Raw genomic sequence first — 23,354 nt, forward strand, 5'->3', positions numbered from 1 at the left:
CATTATTTTTAAAAAGATAAATAAAACCACATACACCAAACACCTTGATATTACACACAGTCACTCATAATTATTCTTATTATAAAAAAAAAAAACAATCTGTGGAAGAAGCCAAAAATTTCGGTGATGACAAGAAAGCCAATCCAACCTTAGAGACTCAGCAATGATAAGACTTTGCTTGCTCTAATGGGAAATATATAAAATGTAATTAATATGTTCCTATTAATTATTGAGAAAACTGTAAATATTAATAACTACTACTAGAAATAACAATTGCATCTATTTCATTCAAGTGTAAAAATAAAATTTTAAAAAGACATATCTCTTACTGTTTTGAGAGTTCAAGGCGCCTCATTTTCAATCTGAGACCAATTTCTTTTTTTTTAAATCACAAGAGGTTTTAAATAATGTGAGCTTAACTGTTTCTTACAGTGAACAACTCACTTTTTCAACTAACGTACTTTTTCTGAAAACACCTCAACGCAGCACAACTTTTCACCTTTTATCACGTGTGTTTTTTGGCCAATAAGCGCAGTTCAGTATTCCTGCAGCCAATCATCCTTCAGAAATCGGATTCTGTCGTTTTATTGGTTAAATTGGACCGGAAGTAATACAGAAACACATGTAGACAAAATTGCTGTTCTCAGAACTGAATAGCAATGTAAAATTACAAGTCAGAGACATGTTTCAGCTGTATTTAAAGCTTTAAAGAGGTACGCATTGATTATCATTCCATACGAAAAGCGAGCATTGTATTCCTCTGTTTATTAAATATAAATGAAGTGCTCCTGCTGTTAGCATGTTTTGCTAACTGAAAGCTTTTTCGTGTTGGGTTGTTTTCATTGCTAAGAGGAGCCAAACACACTGTCCATTTTCAGCGTCCACCAAACCCACTTTATCGTCAAAAATACACATTCTAAGTAGTAGCGTTGTGCCTTTCAGGAAGCATACAGAATGTTTATTTTTTTTTTTCTAATAGAAACTAAACAGTAGCTTGTAAAGATGGAGACTGCTGCCCTGGTGGCTCCTATCACAGGTTTGGAGTTGTTTCAGGATCGGTTTCTGCTGACAGGTAAGTCTCATTCTGCCACGTTAGAACCACACACTTCAATTAATGATGCACGGTTTTGGGTATGATTATATAAAAAAACAAGACAAAAATATAAACACTGCTCATCACTCTGAACACATTATCCTCACGGTCACGAGTGGGAGTAGCCGCATGCTGTGGTGATGCTTTTCTTCAGCGGGGATAGGGATGTTGGTCAGAGTTGATAAGCAGATGGATAAAGCTAAATACAGGCCAGTCCGGCAAGAAACCCAGTTTAAAAGCTGCAAAAGACTTGACATTGGATTGAATGTTCACCTTCTAATGGGACAAAACTAAACATCCAGTCATATCTACAAAGGAATGGCCCAGTCAAAGTCCAGACCAAAATGAGAACAAGTGGCAAGACTTGAAATTGCTCTTCACACCTGCATGCTTTCTGTCCAAACTGGCTTAGCTTGAGTTTTTCAAAGAATAATTGTCAAAAATATTCTGTTTCTGTGTGTGCACAGCTGGTAGAGACAAACCCCAAAAGACCTGCAGCTATATCTGTTGCAAAAAGGTGGTTTAAGTATTTACTCATCAGGGTTGAATATAGAAGAACTCTAATTTCTTTTTAGAGTTTTACTTATAATTTTGGAAACCATATATCATCAGTTGGCAGCGTTCCTCTAATTAACCAAGAAACTTGAGAAGCTGATGAGCAAAGAGATTAGAGGAAAACTTAATATAATGACTTGATGCTGAAATCTTAATAATGTCAGTATTGATTTTGATGACTAGCATTTCAACTGCTATTTTTTGCAAAAGGTAAATGATTTGCAAAAACTCAAGGTAATAAAAATATAACACACTTATATGTATTTCTTATTTTTTTTAATGGACTCCTGCACACTCCTACGCTTATTTTCCCATTGCTCTTCATGGCAGGTGAAGGACCAGTCTTGTCCGTGTACAGTCTCCTGCCCCGCCCGAATGTTGGTGCCTCGCTGAGTGTCCTGCAACATTACAGAATCCATGGGATCAGAGTGAGGAGCCGGGACACAGTGCCAACACAGAGCTCCACCGCCTCAGGTGCTATGCATTAATTTTCACACAGCAGGCAATTGGTTTGCCACTAACAAATTTTCTCTGAATCTAATGAGGAATGTTGCACTTGAATGTAATAAGTGTAAAAGTTGCACTTACAACATTTACACATTTTTTTGGCTTAAAATGTTGTTTTGAGCCTACAACAAATCAGTTTTTTTGCCCTTGTTGAAAATAAATGGTGAAAGTGATACTATCTTTATTAGAGATGCAGTAATTTTGCCAGTTCTGACACATACTTATTGTTTTTTGTTTAATTTTTTCCTCTAAGGAATAAAAAACAAAGATATAAGTGTGTCAGATTATCCCTCTTTAGCCATTGAAGCATCTGTTTGTCTGATTTTTTTTTTAATTTAAAAAAGTTTTACTTGCTGATTAAGGAAATTCTGGCTGATGTTGGTGCATCTCTAATCTTTATCTGTGGGAGGGGTTATTTGTAATATGTTTGTTCATTGCTTGTAAAAAGAGTTAACTCCCTTCCAGCTCGCAGTCGTCTTGATCTGTTTGTCTATTTCTGATCTCTAGAGAAGAACTCTGCCTCTACAAGCAGCTTCTACGACCTCGCCATATTTGGAGGAAAGGCAGTGAGGCTCGTCAGGCTTCATTTAGAGTGCCAGGATGTGGAGACTCTTCGCTTGGAGGCCCTGGGGCCCCTGTTGGACCTCAGGGACTGGGCCCTGGATGTCCGCTGGCTCTCCTCAGACAAGCAGTCCCTGCTCTGTGTCGCTGTTGCTCATAACGGTGCTCTTCTCCTGGACTCTACCACAGGGAGCGCCCTGGTTCAGTGCTCCTGCCTGGAGGGCTGTCTGCTGTACTCTGCCCTTCTTCTGGTTCATGACTCTTGGGCGGATACCGTCTTGGTTGGTGGGACTGTTTTCAACCAGATCATCATCTGGAAGCCTGGTCAGGATGATGAAATGATCAATTCTGGTCACAAGGCTCCAATTGAGTGCCGACTGCTGGGTCACAGCGGGGTCATCTTCAGCATTTCTTACCTCCAGGAGAACGGGTACCTCGCATCGGCGTCAGATGACCGCAGCATTCGGGTTTGGGGTGTCGGTGCCTTGGGCGGCCCTGGAGGGAAATGTGGAGAACCTAACCCGACGTGTTTAAGGGTCCTGTACGGCCACCAGGCCAGAGTGTTCTCGGTCCGTCTCTCAGGCAGGTACGCGTTCAGCGCAGGGGAGGACGGCGCATGTTTAGTCTGGGACTTGTTAGGAGGGGGGAAGGTGATTCGCACACTGAAGGGACACCGCGCGGGGGGGGTGCGTTCCCTAGCGGTCAGTGGGGGAACAGAAGATGGTGAGAGATGGGTGGCCACAGGAGGAGCAGATGGAGGGGTTAGGCTGTGGAAAGTAGGAGATAGTGAGGAGAAAGAGAGCCTAGAAGAGAAACTAACAGACCTGAAGTTTCCAGATGCTGCTCTTCCGAAAGTGGTTTGTCTAGTGGGAGGAGAAGAGGAAAAGACTTACTGGAGTCAGTTTTTGGTTTGTACTGACAGAGGGACAGTTTGCCAGTACAGCAATGGGAGCTGGGAGACGATATGGGAAGGCCCAGCTGAGTTTTCATCATATTGTGTGATGGAGACAGTGACTGTGTTAGTGAGAAATGCAGCTATCTTGGTTACATTGTGTGCTGTTGGGAACATCAGCGGCTCCATCCAGGTGTTTCCCACTTCCCATCCTCTGTCTGGTGTTCGTCTTACAGGCACACCAGGCAAGATCCATAGTATCGTTTGGAAAAAGGAAACGGATAATTTGTATTTACTCGCATCAGGTGCCGAAGGATTTGTCTGTCGCTGGTGTGTGGAGGTAAATATGACTGTAAACTGCTCATTAGTCATAAGTGTGGAACCTCTTCCACCTTTTCTCCTCCCTCTCTGCTCCAAGCGCTGGCTCACAGCTGCCGTTCGCCTCCGGCTTCACTCCAACAAGGTGCTGTGGGTGTGTGGAGACAGGAGAGGGTCACTGCTGTTGTATCAGGAAGAAGAAAACGTTGAGCTGAACCAAACCGATCATGAGAAACTCGGTGAAGGCTCACAGAGGAAAGAGGAAGAAGGGCGTGACTCTACACATCAGCCTCTGAGCTGTCTGTTCGGCGTGCATGGGAAACACGGCGTGACCTCGGTGTGCGAATACCAGGGGTTGCTTTACAGCACCGGGAAGGATGGCTGTGTGAGGATCTTCAGGACTCAGCATGAAGCCGGCGAGTTTCGGCTGGAGGTGCTCAGAGTCCAACGGGCCTGCCGGGGCATGGAGTGGCTGGAGAGAGTCTTCATTCTTGAGTCTGAAATCAGGAAAGGAGAGGAACCGGAAAATGCGATTGGAGAGGAGCCAAGGGAGGCCAGATTCGTCATCGCCGGCTTCCACGCTGTCCACTTTGTGGTGTGGGATCCTGTGAGACAGGAGAGGCTGATGGCAGTGGCCTGTGGTGGCGGGCATCGCTCCTGGAGTCTCTGGCCTTCGCACACAGGGGTTTGGCCCGGACGGGGAGCTTTGGTCTTCATCAAGCAGGGGGCCGTCCTGACTTCCCAGCCCCCAGGGGAGATGCTCAGCTGTGCTGGGGACGCAGGGAGAACTGGAGGATGGAGCTTGAGAGAGGGCATACATGGCAGGGGGATCTGGTGTGTGTGCAGGCTGGGAAGGATAGAAGAGACTGGAATTGACTCCCAAGCACGTACAGGAAGCAGTAAATCATATTGGGAGGTAGTGATGACAGGAGGGGAGGACACTAGCTTAGCGGTTCTGGCTATAAACCCAGTTTCTGGGATCATCAAGGTTCTCTCGGTTCTTACCGACCACATATCAGGCGTGCGAACAGCGACGGCGATAACTCGGCCACAGGGAGACACTCTCTCCTCCCTGGTACTGTCCGCCGGAGGCCGGGCTCAGATTCAGTGTAATCGGCTGCTGGTCACCTGGGACAGGCAGAGGCTGGCTCCTTATTGTCAGGTGATCCAGGTAGCGAGCCACCGATTGGACGTGCAGTGGGAGACGAAGCGGAATCGACACAAAACTGTGAAAATGGACCCAGAGTCGAGGTAAGTTTGGATAGGATAATTTAGATTGAGTTGCTTCTCAATAATCCATTTATTTTTTTTTTTTAATGTGCTGGTAGCAGAGCCATGTTACTATTCTAGCCAGGTGCAGTTTCATTTTATGCAGTTATGGGGCTGATCAGTGGTGCACTTGGTAGCACTGTTGCCTTGGGTTCGATTCCCAGCCCGGGGTCTTTCTGCATGGAGTTTGCATGTTCTCCCTGTGCATGCGTGGGTTCTCTCTGGGTACTCTGGCTTCCTCCCACAGTCCAAAAGCATGACTGTCAGGTTAATTGGTCTTTTTAAATTCTCCCTAGGTGTGTGTGTGCATGGTTGTTTGTCCTGTCTGTCTCTGTTGCCCTGCCATGGCCTGTCCAGGGTGACCATGCCTCTCACCAGGAACGTTAGCTGGAGATAAACACCAGCACCCGTCCAGACCCACTAGGGACAAGGGTGTTAGAAAATGGATGGATTGAGTTGCGGCCACCAGATGGCGCCAGTTAAAATGGACTAAAGGGATGTTTTTCAGTTCCTTTTTCTCAATTAACTTATTAACAAGAATTTGAACAGAATAATAAAAATGAGCAAAATCTTGACATGTCTGCATCATGACTCATAATTAAACAATGCAACTATTCCTTTATCTCAAAATGCAAAATGGATAGATTTTTTGTACAGTCTTGATTTAATTACTGTTCTAAGCAAAAAAATAGTGTTTTTTTGAATCCCCATTAATGATTAATCAATTAATGAATTAGTTAATTGTCATTTCAATAATTGATTCATCACAATTAATCTGATTAACCGTTTCAGCTCCACTCTTATCTTAGCACGTTAAGAACAGCCCTCTGATTGGTCAGACAGTTAACTGATAATTTATCCAATCTGACTTCATTACTTTACTCACTCTGGAGGGACAACAAGGCGCTTCCAGAACAGAAAGATTTTCTCAGAAGATGTGGGGCTGAAATGTGTTCAAGCAAATGGAAATGAATGGATTTGTTCTTCAGATTTGTTGTTCTGGATAAAGTTTGTCCTCTTGGGTTTGGCCTTCTCCAGGTACATGTCCATAGAGGTTCTGCAGGAAGAGACGGGCTGCGTCCTCGTGGCTCTGTCCTGCAGTGACGGGGCGCTCAGGTTAGTCTGGTTGCTGAAGACTTTTTAAGTGCTGTAATGTTTCTGAACGTGTTGATGACTGTCAGACGGGTCGGTATGGTGTCTTTACTTAATCAAGAGAGTAAATAGTGCCTTGCAGTGTTTGGACTTGTAGATATGTAGCTTGAATAATTTTGCCAGGAAAACATGAGGAACAAACATTTTTTATGTGATCATTTGAGCCTGGAAAAGTTTTGAATGTTGTAATTTTTTGGAAGTGGGAATCCTGCAGGTTCTTCTGCTTTTGCAGAACAACCACACACAATTGGGATCAGTGAATTCGAATAAAGCCAACCAACTATCTGTATAAGCTTTGGCTGTTCTCGTGATTTACACAGTTTTTGCTATTATTTTGTTGCTATTTCTCCAGATTGTTTTCTGTCAATGAAGGTGAAAATCAGATCGACCTGCTGTGGGAGACGTTTTACCACCAGCGCTGTGTTCTCTGTGTCGCCACTTGCAGCCTGCAGGACGACAAAGGCAACAGGTGATCAAGCCTTTGCTTCATGGATAGTTACATTTGTAAGATGCTTGCATAGATTCAGCACTGCCATGCATATCGTATTTGTAATGATTTACTTTAACAGTTGCTTTCTTCAGTCTGGAATGATGACAAAACAACTTCAATGAATTTTTGAAACAAGAACTGGGTCCAGAAGTTTGTGAATTGTCATGATTCCACGGGATCTAAAGAAATACAGACATATATTATATTACATATAGATAGAAACATTTCCACAAACTGCTTGGGTAAATATACTTTAGCAAATGACGGCTTAATCGCTGATCAACTATAAGCACCTAACTTATAGGTGATCAGCAGTAGAATTGATAGTTGATTCAAATCAGTTGGTTTCTGATAAAAAGAAAAAAAGATAATAAACTGAAATATACTGGAGTACCAGTGCCACTGTCATCAATGAAACCCTGTTAACATGGACTTATTTACCAAATAATGCAAAGTTGGCACTTTTTATGGACTTTAGATGCAGCTTTTAAAGCAACTTTCTATTAAACTGTCATTATTTACCGAATGACACTTCATGACAACAGTCATAAACATTCATAAAGACTTCTTCATGTTCATAACAGGTGTTATGTCATATTTATGACAGTGTCTTATCAGTCTTATGCACACCCCATCAAAAAATGTTACTGAAATTTCTTTGATCAAAATCTCCGCCGGGCCCGTTCTATTTGAAGTTTGCATGTTCTCTCTCTTCATGCATGAGTTTTCCAACAGTAATCCCCCCGAAAGTGTAAATGTATAAATGTCATGTATAATTTTTCAAAAAAGCCTGTTTTAGATGTTTTTTAGCCGTGATGCAGGAATGTGTTTCCCTCCCACAGGTCCAGGCTCCTGCTCAGTGCAGCCACAGACGGAAACATCGCAGTGTGGCGTTTGACTGAAAGTCTGTCCGTACCGGCCCAGAATTCAATCCCCTGCCTCGTCATCCCCGCCCACCAGAGCGGCATCAACTCATTGGCTGTTTGGGTGGAGATACTGGGACAACAAGAGGACGGTTGCCTGGTAACAGTTGCGAGCGGAGGAGATGACGGGCAGCTGACAGTGTCCACAGTGAGGGCGCAGCACCCAAAAGACGGGGAGCCTGTGGGGAGCCGGGGGTTTTCTCAGATAAGTGATGATCATGCCGCGCAGGATAATCCTTCCAACCAGTTTCAGCTTCGTTTTCACTCCCAGTTCAGCATCCCGCTGGCTCACGCTGCCTCCCTCACCGCCCTGAAGCTCCTGAGCCCCGGCCTCCTGGTTTCCACCTCCTCTGATCAGAGGGTTTGTCTGTGGAGAGTCAGCGGTACCAACATCAGCCACAACGGGGCGCTGTGCTCCCACGTTGCAGATGCCACGGGGCTCGCCGTGTGGGAGGAGGAGGAAGAAGTGGATGAAATGATGGGGTCTGAGGCTGAGCGGGTGAATGCAGTTTTGAAGGAAATAGTTGACCCAGTTTGTAAGACCAGCGAAGAGGAAAAGACAACCGATGATCCGAGGAATCCAGCGGAGGACGGAGACACCAGCACAGCTTCCTGTGAGGAGAGGAAGAAGACGGCGAAGGTGGGATGGAGCCTGGTCTGCGGCCAGGGCCTCCAGCTTCTGCGACTCAGGAACGCTGGGATGGATGCAGAGACGTGGAAAGAGAAACAGTAACTTTGGAATTAGAAGCCAAAAATGCAGTCAGAGGATCAAAGCAGTCCATAATTTATTTTTCAAAGACTTTTGTTGATATGTTTATCTTGACTGGTGTTTTATAAATCAAACCATTTTTAATTAAAGGTCACCAATTTTCCAGATTTCTTGTGCGTTAGTTTTTTTGACACAAAAGCAATGTGTTGTTTGTAGATGAACGGAGATGATGGGAATCTGTTTTAGAAACAGTTTTAACAGAATTAACGCAAATACATTACCAAGTATGTACAGCTCAGCTAAAAATGATTCGACCCCAACTACCAATTACCGTATTTTCCGCACTATAAGGCGCACCTAAAAACCTTCAATTTTCTCAACAGAATGCTTTTAAATCTTTTTTAAAGGTGTCTGTTTGTTACGTCTCCAAACCTCTGCCCTCAGACAACATTTCTTCTGACTTCCTCTTCCTCACTTGGAACATTATGTACATTTTCACTTTGTGAACTAAAACTGAAACTAGATAAATTGCTTCACTTCTTTTCTATTGGTTTGACATCCTGTCATCCATTGATGTCCAGATGTTTCCAAACATAACATGATCCACTTCATCTTTTGGTTGTTTTTACAACTGTTTTGTGATTGGTCTTTTTCTTTTTCTTTTGCCTTTCAACCTTCCTTTTTTTTTTTTTTTACCACTTACTCAATTTTAGACATTGAAACGAAAGAACTGCAGTGAGCTACAAACCAGAACACAACTGAAAAGGAAAAGTTACAAAAGTGACAGTACAGTACATGCCCTTTAATTCATTTGGCTGCTCTTGATAAGACAAGTTTTAACCACTGGAGCCCCGTTACGTGCCAATTTCCATGCCACTTTATCTGCATGCATGGGGGTCTTTATTGAGGTTAGAGCAGACAGTCTGCAGGTATTCATGAATATATGAATATTTTATTCTGATCTCAAATTACTTTTTGTCTCGTGCCCATCTCACTAACCTGCACTCAGAATGAAAGAGGAGAAAGACCGCGAGGGGAAGCTTGAGTGACGGAGAAAATGGAGGAGGGACATGAAGAGAAAGTTGATGAAAGCTCCTTGGATCCGGTTTCCTTTAGTGCCCTTTGTTCTCTGCTCTATCATACATAAAGTAAAGAAAGGAAGAGTGAGGAGGTGGGGTGCTGAAAATGTAAGCGTGATGTTAAGAAGAGAGAGGTCGATGTGGAGAAGTTTCCTGCTGCACTGAAAGTCCCAGTTGTTTTTCTGGAAACCGCATCAAAATAGAGGGAATAGAGAAAAAAAAATCAACAAGACATTTTGGGACTAGATGCAGAGGAAGATACTTGCCCAGGCCTGGATTTGTGTTTGTTTTTCGTTTTGTGGCTTAGGAGAAGGCTGTGTTGTGTAGTCCTTTTTCAGCCTTCCAACATGTGTGGAGAGAAGAGATAACTTATGGAATAGAGCCTGAGAAATCATCACCATCTGTAGTGATGAAGTGCCAGTAGGGGAACTGTTCCCGTGAAGGATGTTTTGCATCACCCATGAGAGCGAGGCATAAGAGCGCAGCTGTCAAAAGTGGAGAACGAGCGACATTTTGCATCATTCAAAGAGGTACACACACACACACACCCACTCAGAGGCTCCTGTCACTGTCTCTGGCTGTGTCCTCTATTTAACCTTAGTCCCAAAGTCCGTCTCAGAAATGTCAACTTTCTACAAAAGTAGATTTATTTTCACTATCAGGAAGGTTTCAGACAAGGTAATGGCCGTTCCTCATCTCCCAGCTTTCCATTTCCCCCCAGAAAAACATTGGAAGCCCAGCTTGAGAGCAAAACTGCAAAGACTTTAAAGAGCATCCCGTGCACATCAACCGCAAGCTTAAATGTCAAGAGGCTCATGCAGACCACTGCAAACAGATTGAATTGTTTTATGAGAGAATATTCATGACATAAAGCTGCAACTTGATGGCTGTCAATGTCATTAACAACAGCGCTGTGGAAAAACAACATGAGCCCTTACTGATTTTTCTCTATTTTTTTTTAACTTCATTTTGAGAAATTATTAAACAAATTGTAATATCAGATAAAGGTTTTAAAAAATGCAGATATGAAAACTATATCATTCATTAATAGAAAAAAAGCTAACCAAACTGAAATATTTTTACCCACAAAATTAAATCCTGGAGGGAATCTGTTTAACTTATTTTATTTTATTTTTTTTCATTTTCATTTAAAGAGCCATTATCCACAGCTTAAGAGAAACAAACAGTGGTGTACCTCCTCAAAAGCCACAATAACTGTATATTTCAACTAAGAACACGGTGTGACAAATTAATACAATTTTTACTTTACAACCTTGATGTTTTGTATTTTAGTGCCTGTGAACTATTTCTGTCTGTTATGTCAGTAATGATGGAGCGTAAATTGATGACATGTTTTCAGGAAACCTCTAATGGCTTTGGAAAGTGATATTGAATTTTGCTTTCTGGCTTCCAGATTTATGATGCCTCGCAAACGAATGCCTCTCATTGGTTCATCTGGGAGCAGAACAGGTAACGCTTTTTATGCTGAGATTTCAACACAGAGCAGGATCTTCAGCTCAAGAATTGTCTGTGAATCTAACAGTCTAATATGAGGCTCACAACAACAGTCTCATAAAAATGACTACAGTACGTCTACTCTTTCTTTTAAGGAACAGTTTCATTTCAGACCTAGTTAGGGGTTTAGATCATAACTCATCATATATTCAGCACCAACATCTGTTATTTACAAATTGCTGCATGATGTTGATTATACAGTAATTTCTTGAAAGTGGTGAGATGGATTTTAAATGTAACATTCCTGCGATTCCTGCTGAAACTCTGGCAGAAATGAAATGCAGAGAAAAAGCTCACAATAACTCACTACGGCACATATTGCATGTAACTTCTTCAAGGATATATCTTAAAAGCATTTCTTTCTTTTCTGTGTTTCTGTGCATACGCATACAGGTCCACCTCCCTTTAATTCCACTGCTCGCCAGCAACCACACCTGACGAATCGCAAGAAAGCTAACAGGCAGCCCCAGACTTCGTCCTCCTCTCAGCATCACCCAGGACCTTCTTCCATCCTCCTCTCAGACAACGTAACACCGTGGCGTGGCCTTGCTCACTCCGAGTCCTCCTTTACCATAACCCCCCCAGCAATTCCACCAACAAGACCCCCATCCCTCCCACCTGGTCCTCAGCCGACGGTTACCAATCCTCATGAGGAGGAAGAGGAGAACGATGAATGTTCATGTTCAGGTTTCAGCTCCGAAATCTCCTCTCCATGCCTGTTGATCCCTCGGAACAACACAGGTGTGTTATCAGACTGTTACTAAAGAATGTCTGATTTCCTTTCTTTTCATTGATGCAAAGGATAAGAAAAATATGCCTTTAAGCTTTAAAGTGTCTGCGTCACATTCCCAAAAGTATTTTGTGACGCAGCCGACTCATTAAATTCAGACAATCCAAAACGTTCCAACTTGTATCCACCACCTGGGAATGTAGACTTCCTCTACAAACATTTGTTAAACGAGGAAGCTCAGCGAAGTCCAGAGGTTGACAGGAAACCTCAAATACAATAAGAACATTTGTGAGATGTATTCCCTGCTAAACTCATCTTCAAAGATATTTTATTTACATTCTTGGTATCTTGCTAAACTACTTGGGATACTGTGCGTATTCTATGAGTTGCGCGGACAGTTGAGATTTCATAGACAAGTTTACTAATTGCATACATTTCTTGTGACAAATTCCTTCATTTGCCACAGTCCAAATGGATGGTGGCAAGTTTGATAAGTGAGTTGGGCACCTAGCCCCATTTATTCTCCACTAGCGCAGCCACTGCAGTGTGGCACAAAGTGGCAGTCTGACTGATGCGTGTCCTTGCGACTGGTTGCGCCGATTCTCAAACGTTTCAGCTTGATGTCACATACAAAACAGTCTGATGTAAACATAGTTTCCCACCAAGCAGTTTACTCTGTGTCACCAAGTATTTGCATGCGGTTGTAAAAACATATCTTTCTGCTTTGAGTCCATTTCCTCTGACCTCTGGAGAGGGAAATACATCAGAGGATGTGAGGTCCTTAAGAATCCAGTAGAAACAAATTATAGAGTCCAGTTTTCGCATTGGCTGTCTGGACAATGTGGCTCACATGCATCTCAGATCTCTCGAATATTGATGTGGCTTTCAGATTAGCTCAAGAACGCTTCTAAGAGAGCTTCATATATTGTCCAATGGACAGGGTCTGGGTTGGGTGGTTGCCTGGAGAGCCACATTTTCTGTTACCACTCTGCAGAGTGTAGAGGTTCTGTTTTTTTAAAAGGTGGGGCTGGTTGGAGTCGAACACTTTGCTCCAAGGAATGGAGCTCTTGATTCTTCCTCTAACCGAGACATTTTGTTGGATAACATTTTCTTGATTCTGTGGAAACACCTTGGGAATGCTTCCTACTCATTCCAACATGATTGCACACCAGTTTGAAATGCAAGGTCTTTAAGAACATAATGAGTGCATTAACTATGGAGAAAATACCCAAACCCTTGACATCAGCCTGTTGGAGCACCTTAGGGAGGAGTTAAAGACAAAACTGTGAGCCATGTAAGAATATTGATCAAATATTTCCACAAGGAATCCCCAAAGGTACTAATTTCCCTTTGGAATCAATAAAGTATATTTGGACTAAGCTGAATTAAAACTTTGTGAACAGCTTTCTGGTGAATCATTTGTAGCTTCACCAGAAAGCATGAAAAGTCTCAATACTTTGGTCAATACGACATGTCTTGCACATGTTAACAGAAGGATGTGATCAATGTAACTTAAACAGTTTTTTTTTTTTTAAAGTTGTCTGGTATTTTGTGTGTAGGTGGAGTGGGCAGAAGGCTGCAGGCGAGAAGCAGGGTCATACCTCAGTGTCAGGTTCCTCGCCTTCCACGCCTGCCACCGCTGAATCCAATCACCGAGCTCAGCTTCTCTCGAAGCTTCACGTTTTCCTTCTTTGAGCTGCCGCTGCATCATTCCCCTCACTGTCGGGCAGAACGTGCCAGAAACCTCTTTCAGCTGCTGAAGCAGATACACTACTGATACACTCTTGCATTAAAGGATTGTGAAACAAATCTAAATGTCTGAATTGTCAAATTAATGGCGGTGACGTGATGTCTTAAGAAACCAATGAATACTCTAAACTTGTAACTCTTAACTCCCATCATATGGGCACATTGTGTTGTGTCTCGCATGCTTTGCTCGGGTTTTGGTGTCAGTAAAATACCCATTAACAAACCTATTGAGTGGATGAAACGGTTTCAAACTGCTGCTGTTCGTGAATCCCTCCGATGGAATACCTTAAAATAGACTCAAAATGTCATATTTATTTCTCATTTAGTCCCTCACTCTCTTTTTGTCTGCCTCTGCAACTCTCGCACAAACATCCCTGAAAGTTGAGTTGGGATAATGCAGCCGTTCATTGGCTCTGAAAGACTGCTGAAGGGGAAAGAAAGGAGTGATAAAATGGCATCAGTGTGCAGAGTTCAAGGCTGTCTTCCTCATTCCCTGATTCACGTGTAACAGCTTGTGTAGTTCAGTGTGTGAACTACGCAACAGAACTATGCACTACCACAGGCACATGTGTGAACCCACTGTACTGATTCGGTTTCTCTATGTTAGACATTTCTCTATATTGCTCACATGCTCCTTTGATTTCGCTTCAGTTCTTTCGAAGTTACTTTTTGTGTTGTGAAGCGGTACGTCAAAGAAATCCTCACAATTAGCAAAGCAAAGAAAATGTTTGCATTTAAAATGACCAGGGATTTCAAATAGAAATCTGAAGTTCTTATAGTAAACAGCAGAATCTGGCAGTAATTTGGGATGATGCACAGGTGCATGTCCCAGGTCAGGAGTTGAAACATAAGTCTTTGTCATTTTTGCAGAAGGTGAAGGAACTCTAAAAGCAGGTTCTTCCTGGTCAGACTAACCTTTTCTTTTGAACTAGACCATTTCAGACATTCCAAGCTCTGCTGGCTTGCAGTCTGGTTTTATCCTGTCATTGCTGCCTGATGTTCGTTGAGGTGAAACAGTGGTGACAATCTGACAACAGAAGTCAATGTTCATCATCATCCAGCTGTCTGTAGATGAAGTTACTGCAATAAGTAGGAGCAATTTTCAAGGACTGCCACAAATTTTCACAAGGTCTGCACTTTGATTCATAACTCGTTACTTGAGTTATGAATATTTTTCCACCAAAACAACTATTGTAGTGTTGGAAATGTTTAGGTCATTGTCCTATCAGAAGGACCATGGCCTTTTTGAATTCATGCATCTTTGAACAGACTTTCTTTAACGATTACCCTGGATTTAGCTTCTTCCATGTTTACTGCAACTCTTATCAGACTCATGCTCCAGTTGAAAAAGCATCCTCAATGCTGCCACCACCATGCTTCTCATCAGCGGTGGTGTTTGCAGTTGAAACATGGCAAGATTGGTCAAAGCTTTAGGGGCGTGAATGCTTTTCCAAGGCATTGTGTTAGCTTGGACATTTGGGGAAGGTTGGAGGAGGAAATGTTTCAGCCAATCAGCTTAACTTGGGATGGTTCTTTACTCTGGGTTGTCTGTCACCTGCTGGGGGAGAAAGATAGATTTACTTCTATCCTCATTTGATGCAAGGTACTGAATGAGTGCTTTGAAAAGAAGCTGCCTTTCACCATATCTTGGGAACTTTTACTAAAGACACACACTCTCAAAAACACTGAGGAGACTCGTGTCCATAAGACGCACCCAGATGGACAGATGCCACACTGTTAAACTGACGAGTGACTCATTATTATATAATAATCTGTTTTTATCTCCATAACCACCAATGAGCAGATACGATAGATATCTGCACCTGGCCGCCTATTAGTCATCATTATCTCCTCTGATGGGGCTGGTGATAATTAAATCTGCGTGGCCTTTGTTTTAGTCAGGGCGGAGAATTCAGTTAGGTTCAAGGCTTGTAACTTGAATAAGCAGAAAACAGAACATATTGTCTGCAGATCTGCTAAGTACCTGAGTGAATGGACAGATGAATAGAAGGATGTTGTTGGCACGCCGAGGGTGCGCAGACAGATTTATTGAATGTTTAGACAGCCTAGTTGGTATTCTGTTTCTTAGTCAGAAATAGTCACATTCATTGGTTTCGTCCTGGTGCCATCTTGTCAGTGCAGATGGACGGTCCAGGTGGTGGGATGCAAACCGAGTGGGTCAGTAGAACTGGGTTATTTTTTTTTTGTTTTGCTTTGTCACTCCACAACAAGATTTTATCATTCTGGTCATATTTTATTGAAATTTGAATTGCTGTATTTTGAACACACACACAAAGTAGATGTTTTTATTTATATTTACTGTGTTGCCCTGTGATGGACTGGTGACCTGTGCAGGGTGTACCCCGCCTCTCGCCCGTTGACCGCTGGAGAGAGGCACCAGAACCCCTTAGGACTCCACTAGGGATAAACGTGTAAGATAATGGATGGATGGTTTAAACAGTATATATTAATCAGCTTGTTAATGTAGCTCCTTTCTCTTTATTTGTTAAATACCATGGAGTAGACATCATATTAGCCATGCTTACATTTTTTCTGTTTGTGACATTAAGTCTGACTTTCTTCACTCAAAGTCCAGTTCCTGGACCAAAGATCCTTGCAAAAGTTTGAATATGCCATTAACCTCACATTATTTTAATGTTTTGGATAAATACAAAGAAGACCAGATTTGAGAAGTGCAGCTTAACTTAACACTACACTGTCATGTGTTTCTTTCAAATGTGCAGCTTATTGAACAAAGCCAATAATAAAGTGTGTTACTGGCTTTGGGACGTTAATCAGCTATGAGTTTCCCTCAGTCCTGAAACGGCTCAGCTGTACTCCGTAAACATGCTGAATTCAAACACAATGTTTGCCATTTAAAACATCCTAAACCTTTAATTTAAATCATGAGGTGATTTCATCACTACTTCAACTAGAATATTTTGTAAAAAAAAAAAAAAAGAAAAGCAGATCATTATTTTAGCAGGAATTGATGGTTCTTATTTTTATTTTTTCTCTATTTCTGCTCTGGTGACTTGTTCCTGGTTTTGCTGTGGCATGTCACATTTTAGAAATCAACTGAACCTTTTGATTTTAATGCAGCCAAGATGCCTATTGATGCATGTTAGACACATAACAAGGATTGTATAATGAACTTCTGATGTCTCCACAGAACAGCTATATTTATACTGAAACTAAATGACATCCAGGGAGACGTTTGTGTTTTGGTTTCCTCTGTGATTAAACAAATGAGGTCGAACTAATCAGATGTTTCCCACCTGCTGTTTAAAAGCAAGTTTTTTCCATAACTCAGTTAAACATTATCAGATCTTATGTGAGGAAATCAAGGTGAAGTTGTGTTTTATTTATGACATTTTTATTGCTGTGCTCTTATCATCCTAATAAATCAATAAACTCGAGCATCACGTTTGCTGGGCTTTTCTTCTGACTCCAAAAATGGATTGATTTATTGATTCATGATTCGCAAATTTTTCTGAATGCCTTCCTTTTCTCCTTCAAGTTGTCCGTTGCTCTGTTTGGAAGCTAAACATTGCAGCTATATTTGAATACACTCTCACGAACACCCCCACATCCATACACTGACACGTAGATCACCAGGCAACCTACAGTAGAGAAAAGTACCTTGTCCAAGCGGCAGGAGAGAGCTGAAACTGAATCAGCAACTTTTAGATTTCAATAAATCTACACAGTTAGCCACGGTAACTCTGAAAACAAAACGTACTAAAGAGAATTTCTTGGAGATCTTTCATTGTTCCTGCCCTCTCTGACGGGTTAGAGCTGTGTTTGGAATATGTGAGACAACGGAGAGAAATAATCTTGTGTTAATTTAAGGTATCAGGTGTTCATGCATCATTTCCTCTTCCTGGCATATCCAATCAAAACAAGAAAGGAGTAGACGTCAGATCAGATGTAATTCCAGGGACTTTTCTGCGGGCCCAAACCTATGCTGTCTTCATTTGAGAAGAATGTCAGAGAAATCAGGTCCAAACTTCCTCTGCTCCCACTCACTCCCAGCAGGAGTTTGTCTGTGTGAGATACGTTTTCACATCTTAAAACTGCTTGGAGTCTGACAGTATGTCGCAGAACTCGTACTAATGCAAACTGAGGAAGTAAGACACATTGGCTTATCTACCTTCATCTCATCGCTTCTGTTTGTTCACAACACATAGGGTATGAGTTGTCCATTGTCTGACAAGAAAAAAAAGTTCCCAGATACTCAGGTAGAGCACTTTTCAGGAAGCTGGATGTTCAAAAACACCAAACTGAAACTTTCATTTGCAGCTTCGAAAAAAAATATTTTCCCATGTTTTCTAATAATTTTAGGTATTTTTCAAGCCTCACAAGCTTGTTCCCGTCAGATGAAGTATTCGGCCATGCACCCGCATATTTACGGGGGAAAACACTTCTGCTCCTGCTGCAGAAAATTAAGGCAGAAAAAGTTGAGCAAATACTGTGTGACAAATTTAACTATGGAGTGATGGAAGTTAATAACATAACAATTCTTAATTGGATTCAGACAGTTAATATGCTGAGAGGCCTTGAGACTGATTGGCAGACATGAGTCCCACTGACATGGCTCCTGATGATCCCCTGTGGACTGGCATATGTGAAATGTCATCGGTGCGAAAAAGGTCACTAATGATTATTCTACAGCTCATTTCTGGAAACAAATGTTCAACCTGATTTCAAGTGTATAGCTGATTAAATCCACCATCTGTCACACATCAAAACACCAAACTGTCACCACAGGCAGTCTGTCTGGGCTCAGAGGATCCCTGCGTTTCTGTCAGTCCTCTCTGTTCTCTGCATCTTATTTTCTCCTCAGTCTGTTTAACTTGTGGCTGCTGTTCTGCTCCCCCTTCACTCCCCAACTCCCCCCTGCACACTGGTGCTGGTCCATTATGCATTCATTGCATTGCATACTGCCGCTTTCTTTGAGGAAGCCCTTCCATGAATACACTTGGCATGGATTTGTTTTATTTGATTGATCCCAGAGCTAACTAGTTAACTACTAAAGCCCTCAAAAGGCAATGAAATAACCACTTATTAAACTGTGCACTGATTAAATATTGTTCTTTTATGATCTAAACCTGACAGTAAAACATTTACATCTTTTTCTGGAATGTTTTTTTTTCCCTGAGAGGTATTTAAACAATGATGGCACAAAAGAGATGGCTAATTGAGCTCTCTTTGTATCTGCTATTGTTCGACTTTTCTGGGACGCAAAAAGGTAAAATAATCCACCTCGTTTATGCTAATATTGCTCGCCAACCCTCCTTCTCAGTCTACGCCAAACCACGCCCACATGCACTCGGGCTCGAGGCAAGTCCATCCTTGGATGAAATTGGATGAATCCTGTGGCCCTGGGCTGTCCGTAAACCGAGGAGGCGTGGCTAGACGTCTGTCAATCACTCTGAGCTTATACCAGTTTATACTTATACCAGCCGTCCCTGCATAATAATAATAAGTTCATATTCATTTAGAAACAACAACACTAATGTTTTAACTCAGGAAGTGTTCAGAAACCAATATTTGGTGGGATAGCCATGAGGTTTTTAGTGCGGTTCAGTGCAGTGGTCTCTTCATTTTTTCCAGAGCTACATATACGTAAGGTCAATAGATAACAATGTCAAGTAAAGTTTGTATGATTGTCAGCAACCTTGGGACCAAATCAGAAAATAACTTAATATCCCCCCTCTGGATTCCCTGGAGTGTTCTCTATTATGTGCTGATCCAAACCACAACTTGCTGAACAGACAACCCAGGTGGTGTTTGCAACGCAGCCTTTGTTACTTTTGTCACACAGATGCTCACTGCTTCATTTTCAACGGCACTCGTTGCCAAACTGTCTCTTTGGTTCTCTCACTTTGTAAAATGAGAGAATAGAGAAAAGGGTGAAGTGCAGCTCACAGATTTTTATTTATGACACCTTCTGACCTTTCCATTACGTTTTTGCCAAGGACTTTACCTCCAACACAACCCTCCGGCTCTCTTTTGTCAGTCATCCAAACCAGAAGTTGGTATTCTAATTAAGCGTGATTGCTCGCTGTAGCTCCTCTCCATTCATCAAACACCACTGCATCTTTTTATGATATAGGACAAGACTAGACTTCATGCTGTAAACTCAAAGTGTGATAAACATCCTCACCTGGCTGAACACACTCTTCAGTTTGCAGATAAGAAATGCTGATAGGCCTCTTATCTCTTCCTATTTGCCTCGCTGTGTAAACACGTGCGTGAAGATTTATGATGTTCTCTGTGATTTTTGTCCATATTATGCGTTCAGCCGGGCCATGCTTGGTGTCCGTGTAGATGTGGCAGCATTTTTAGGTCAGCTTTCCACATCCAGCTGTGATTCTTGACATCTTTTCCAATTCCAGTTTCCAATCACTCACTCACACACCTACATGGCCTTGATAAAGTTTTTGTGCACCTTGATTTTTTTCAATTGTTATTTACATTTTGTCTCATCAAAACTGAACCCAAAAAAGAGTCTTTGAAAAAATGAAAAAAAAAAACGGAGTAGTGTGGATTACGTTTGTTTGTTGCCTTTTGGGTTCTTTTTAAGCACATTAAGAGTTTTAATCTTTCTTGTAATTTGTCTTAAAAAGTTAATTATGCTTCTGTTTATCCAAGACATTGACTGACACCACAAGATCAAACAGCAGATAAAAGATAACGTTAATGTAATGGTCAACCTTTAGATCCTAATTCATTGGTTGCTTCTGCTTTCCATAAATGATTCAAAAAGATATTATCACGGTTATTTTTACAATTATGACTCATCTCGTTTCTCATTGGTTTCTATAAACCAGTACATATCAGAACGGATTTTTAAGTCTAGGCAAAGTTCACCTTTTACACACAGAACAAGCTGTTCCAGCTGGAAGCTGTAAAAACATGTTTGCAGAAAATATATTTACACAAAGGGCAAAATGGCCTTTTTGTTTTCATTGAACATTTTCAACAAGACGAAATGATATTACATCGGCGCTGTCTGTCAATGAGTAGCTGAACGAACAGAACACGACTCAAAAACCAAGAGAATAAAGGTAAAGGTTAGACTTTAATGCCTTTTTAATTTGAATGTCTCACTATGTCGGGGAAGGAAATCAGGTCAAACCAAAGTTTTGTCTGTGCAAAGTCTTACCACTGCTCACAAGTAGGACAGGCATAGAAACAATTTTATGCTTCTCACTTTATCGTTGCACCTTTTTCTGGGATTTTAAAACAGCCCGTTTAGACAGGGTCCAACTGTTCTCCCTTTTCTATTGGCTGTGTTTTACATTAGAGTAAAAATCTTTAGCAATGCAAGATGGACTTTGACTTGACAATCCTTTAAAAGTTTTAAATGATACATATTAACTGGAGGTGACATGATTATGTAACAAACTTTAACAGAGAAGTTAGAATAATAATTTGGTGTTCACATTTGAATTTATGTGTAATTTCACTAAGTAATGATAGATAGATAGATAGATAGATAGATAGATAGATAGATAGATAGATAGATAGATAGATAGATAGATAGATAGATAGATAGATAGATAGATAGATAGATAGATAGATAGATAGATAGATAGATAGATAGATAGATAGATAGATAGATACGTTATGTATTTATCGCTCAAGGAAAAAAATCATTCTGAATAATAATAATAATAATAATAATAATAATAATAATAATAATAATAATAATAATAATAATAATAATAATAAAAATAAATTTTATTTGTAGGCACCTTTCTTGACCCCCAAGGTCACCTTACACAGTTTAACATAAAAACAGATGTGTCAGGATCTATGTTTTTCTGTGTGTTTATTTTGAGTTTCCTGTGTCTCTGTGTCTCCGTGTTGTCCTGTCTCCCTTTGATTAGTTCCCAGGTGTTTCTCGTTCCCTGATTACCTCTTGTGTATTTAGTGTCACCTGTGTGTCTTTGTTGGGTCCTCGTCTCATTTGGCTTGTAGTCTGTCGTCTGTGTATCTAGTCCGTTGTCTCGTCCGTTGTTTTACGGTTGCTACCGGCGTCGAGCCCTGGCTTCCGCTTGGCCGTGCTGCCCGTTGTTTGGACCATGTTGGATTGTGTTATTCTGGACATTCATCAATCATTTATTTATCGCATCCTGGGTCTACAGCGTCTGCCTCACCACCTCTACACCGCAATTTATGACAAGATGCTATATTTAATACACAGTAAAAATAAGTACAAAATAGTTTTTTAAATAAGTGCAGTTGTAATCATGGTCAAACGTAAAAATATATGTACACCCTCATTGATATTTGGTAAAATATTTTTAATACGGCACATTTCTTGCAGCCATCATCTGGCTTCTTGCACAGTTCTAGGTGGATATTTGGCCACTCTTATGGGAGCTGGTACAGGTCACTGAGAGGGCTTGGTATTTTGGTTAGGTGCTGCTTTTTAAGCAGGGATGTTAAATCTTCAACAAGGTTGAAGGTCTAGTCAGTTCTGGAAGGTTAACGTTTATTCAATCCAAAAACAGTTCTTGTTTGTGTTTGGGACCATTATCCTATTGGGAAACCCTGTGGTGTCAAAGTTTCCCTCATTTAACTTGAACTGTCACCTGTGACACAAACTGAAAACTTCCCAGAAATGGAAACTGCCAACACACCGGTGTCACCATTAGGCAGAGCTACGAGTGGAAAAATTACAAGTGCTGGAAGTTGACTCATACAATTATGGGACGCTTACGTGGGTGATTTTTTTTTTTACTCTACAGAAACAAATCCAGTTCTAAATCAAATCAGCATGAGCCAAATTCAAAACGTCGTGGGGCCACATTTACTATCCAAACGAAGACTTTAAACTGACTGAGTGCTGAGAAAACTCCAGAACCGTCTCCTCCTCAGGAGAATGCAACAGAACTATGCAGCCACCGGAGCAGAGCTTGGTCTGGTCACCTGAAGGTGAGAGTGTATACTGAATGCAGAGAGAGATTAGGAGTTTTTAACAATGATTAAAAAAAGAATAAGCTACTTTTGTCCAAACAGACATACACTACAGTTTTTTACAAATATCAATTGATGAGCTTACTTGTTCTCAGTTAGCTTTTTAAGAATTATACTACCAACTATATTTTGCACATCTGCTTTTTATTTTAAAAAACCACACAATTATAAAGAAATACATGACTATTTAATTTTAAATAACTCTCTATATGTTTTCACACGTTCTTGCTCTGTGACTGACCATGAGTGGACCTGAGCTAAATGAGATGTCCCAATGCTTGAGATGAACCCCTTGAAGACGTTGATCATTAGCCATGTGTCCATTAAACCTTTCAATCATTAAGGCTAATCATAAATTACTCAGTAAACATTGTGTGCTTGTGCATTCATGCGGCCTCCGTGGCAGCGTCGGGGCAGTGGTGAAACTCTGTACGGAAGTGATGTGGAAACTTGGAATAAAAATCTCTGGAAAGTTGTTTCTATTTTAAGAAAATACAACCTGACCTTTGAAACATGTGTGGCTGATAAAAGATTTAAGCCCAACAAGTGAACATTGTTCCAAATGGCAGTCGTTTGATTTAATTGCAAGTGTGCCTCTCTGCTTTCCGCATATTCAGTTTGCAAGTAGAATTTAGTGATATAAATCCTTCTTTCTTGGAGTGAATAAGTCTAAATCCTGTTTAGGCAAGCGGTGTCAGTTATTTAAAAGGCTTTTCCACATTCCTTCGGCGCAATTGTAAAAACAAATTAGCAAGGACACCAGAGGGAAATTACACGCTAATCTTGTCATAAATAATGGCGAACAGATAAAACACATCTAA

The 23,354-nt window shown here is 41.3% G+C and overlaps 1 protein-coding gene across 1 annotated transcript; it reads left to right on the forward strand.

The window, feature by feature from the left end:
• Positions 1-607: 607 nt before the first annotated feature.
• wdr6 (WD repeat domain 6) lies at positions 608-8,636 on the forward strand. The gene is made up of 7 exons (XM_014469161.2): positions 608-713; positions 980-1,072; positions 1,979-2,122; positions 2,663-5,177; positions 6,234-6,311; positions 6,700-6,816; positions 7,680-8,636. The coding sequence occupies exons 2-7, from the start codon at positions 1,003-1,005 to the stop codon at positions 8,491-8,493; spliced, it is 3,738 nt and encodes a 1,245-aa protein (XP_014324647.1). The 5' UTR covers positions 608-713; positions 980-1,002; the 3' UTR covers positions 8,494-8,636.
• Positions 8,637-23,354: the final 14,718 nt, after the last annotated feature.

The sequence above is a fragment of the Xiphophorus maculatus genome, chromosome 1 (assembly GCF_002775205.1).
Source record: "Xiphophorus maculatus strain JP 163 A chromosome 1, X_maculatus-5.0-male, whole genome shotgun sequence".
NCBI classification, from domain to species: domain Eukaryota; kingdom Metazoa; phylum Chordata; class Actinopteri; order Cyprinodontiformes; family Poeciliidae; genus Xiphophorus; species Xiphophorus maculatus.

What these genes read in the sequence shown, in the direction of transcription:
- wdr6 (XM_014469161.2), top strand. Translation starts at nt 1,003, where the DNA reads ATGGAGACTGCTGCCCTGGTGGCTCCTATCACAGGTTTGGAGTTGTTT. An exon ending in GGATCGGTTTCTGCTGACAG is followed by an intron (nt 1,073 to 1,978) that starts GTAAGTCTCATT and finishes TCTTCATGGCAG; the next exon opens with GTGAAGGACCAGTCTTGTCC. An exon ending in CAGGACGACAAAGGCAACAG is followed by an intron (nt 6,817 to 7,679) that starts GTGATCAAGCCT and finishes TCCCTCCCACAG; the next exon opens with GTCCAGGCTCCTGCTCAGTG.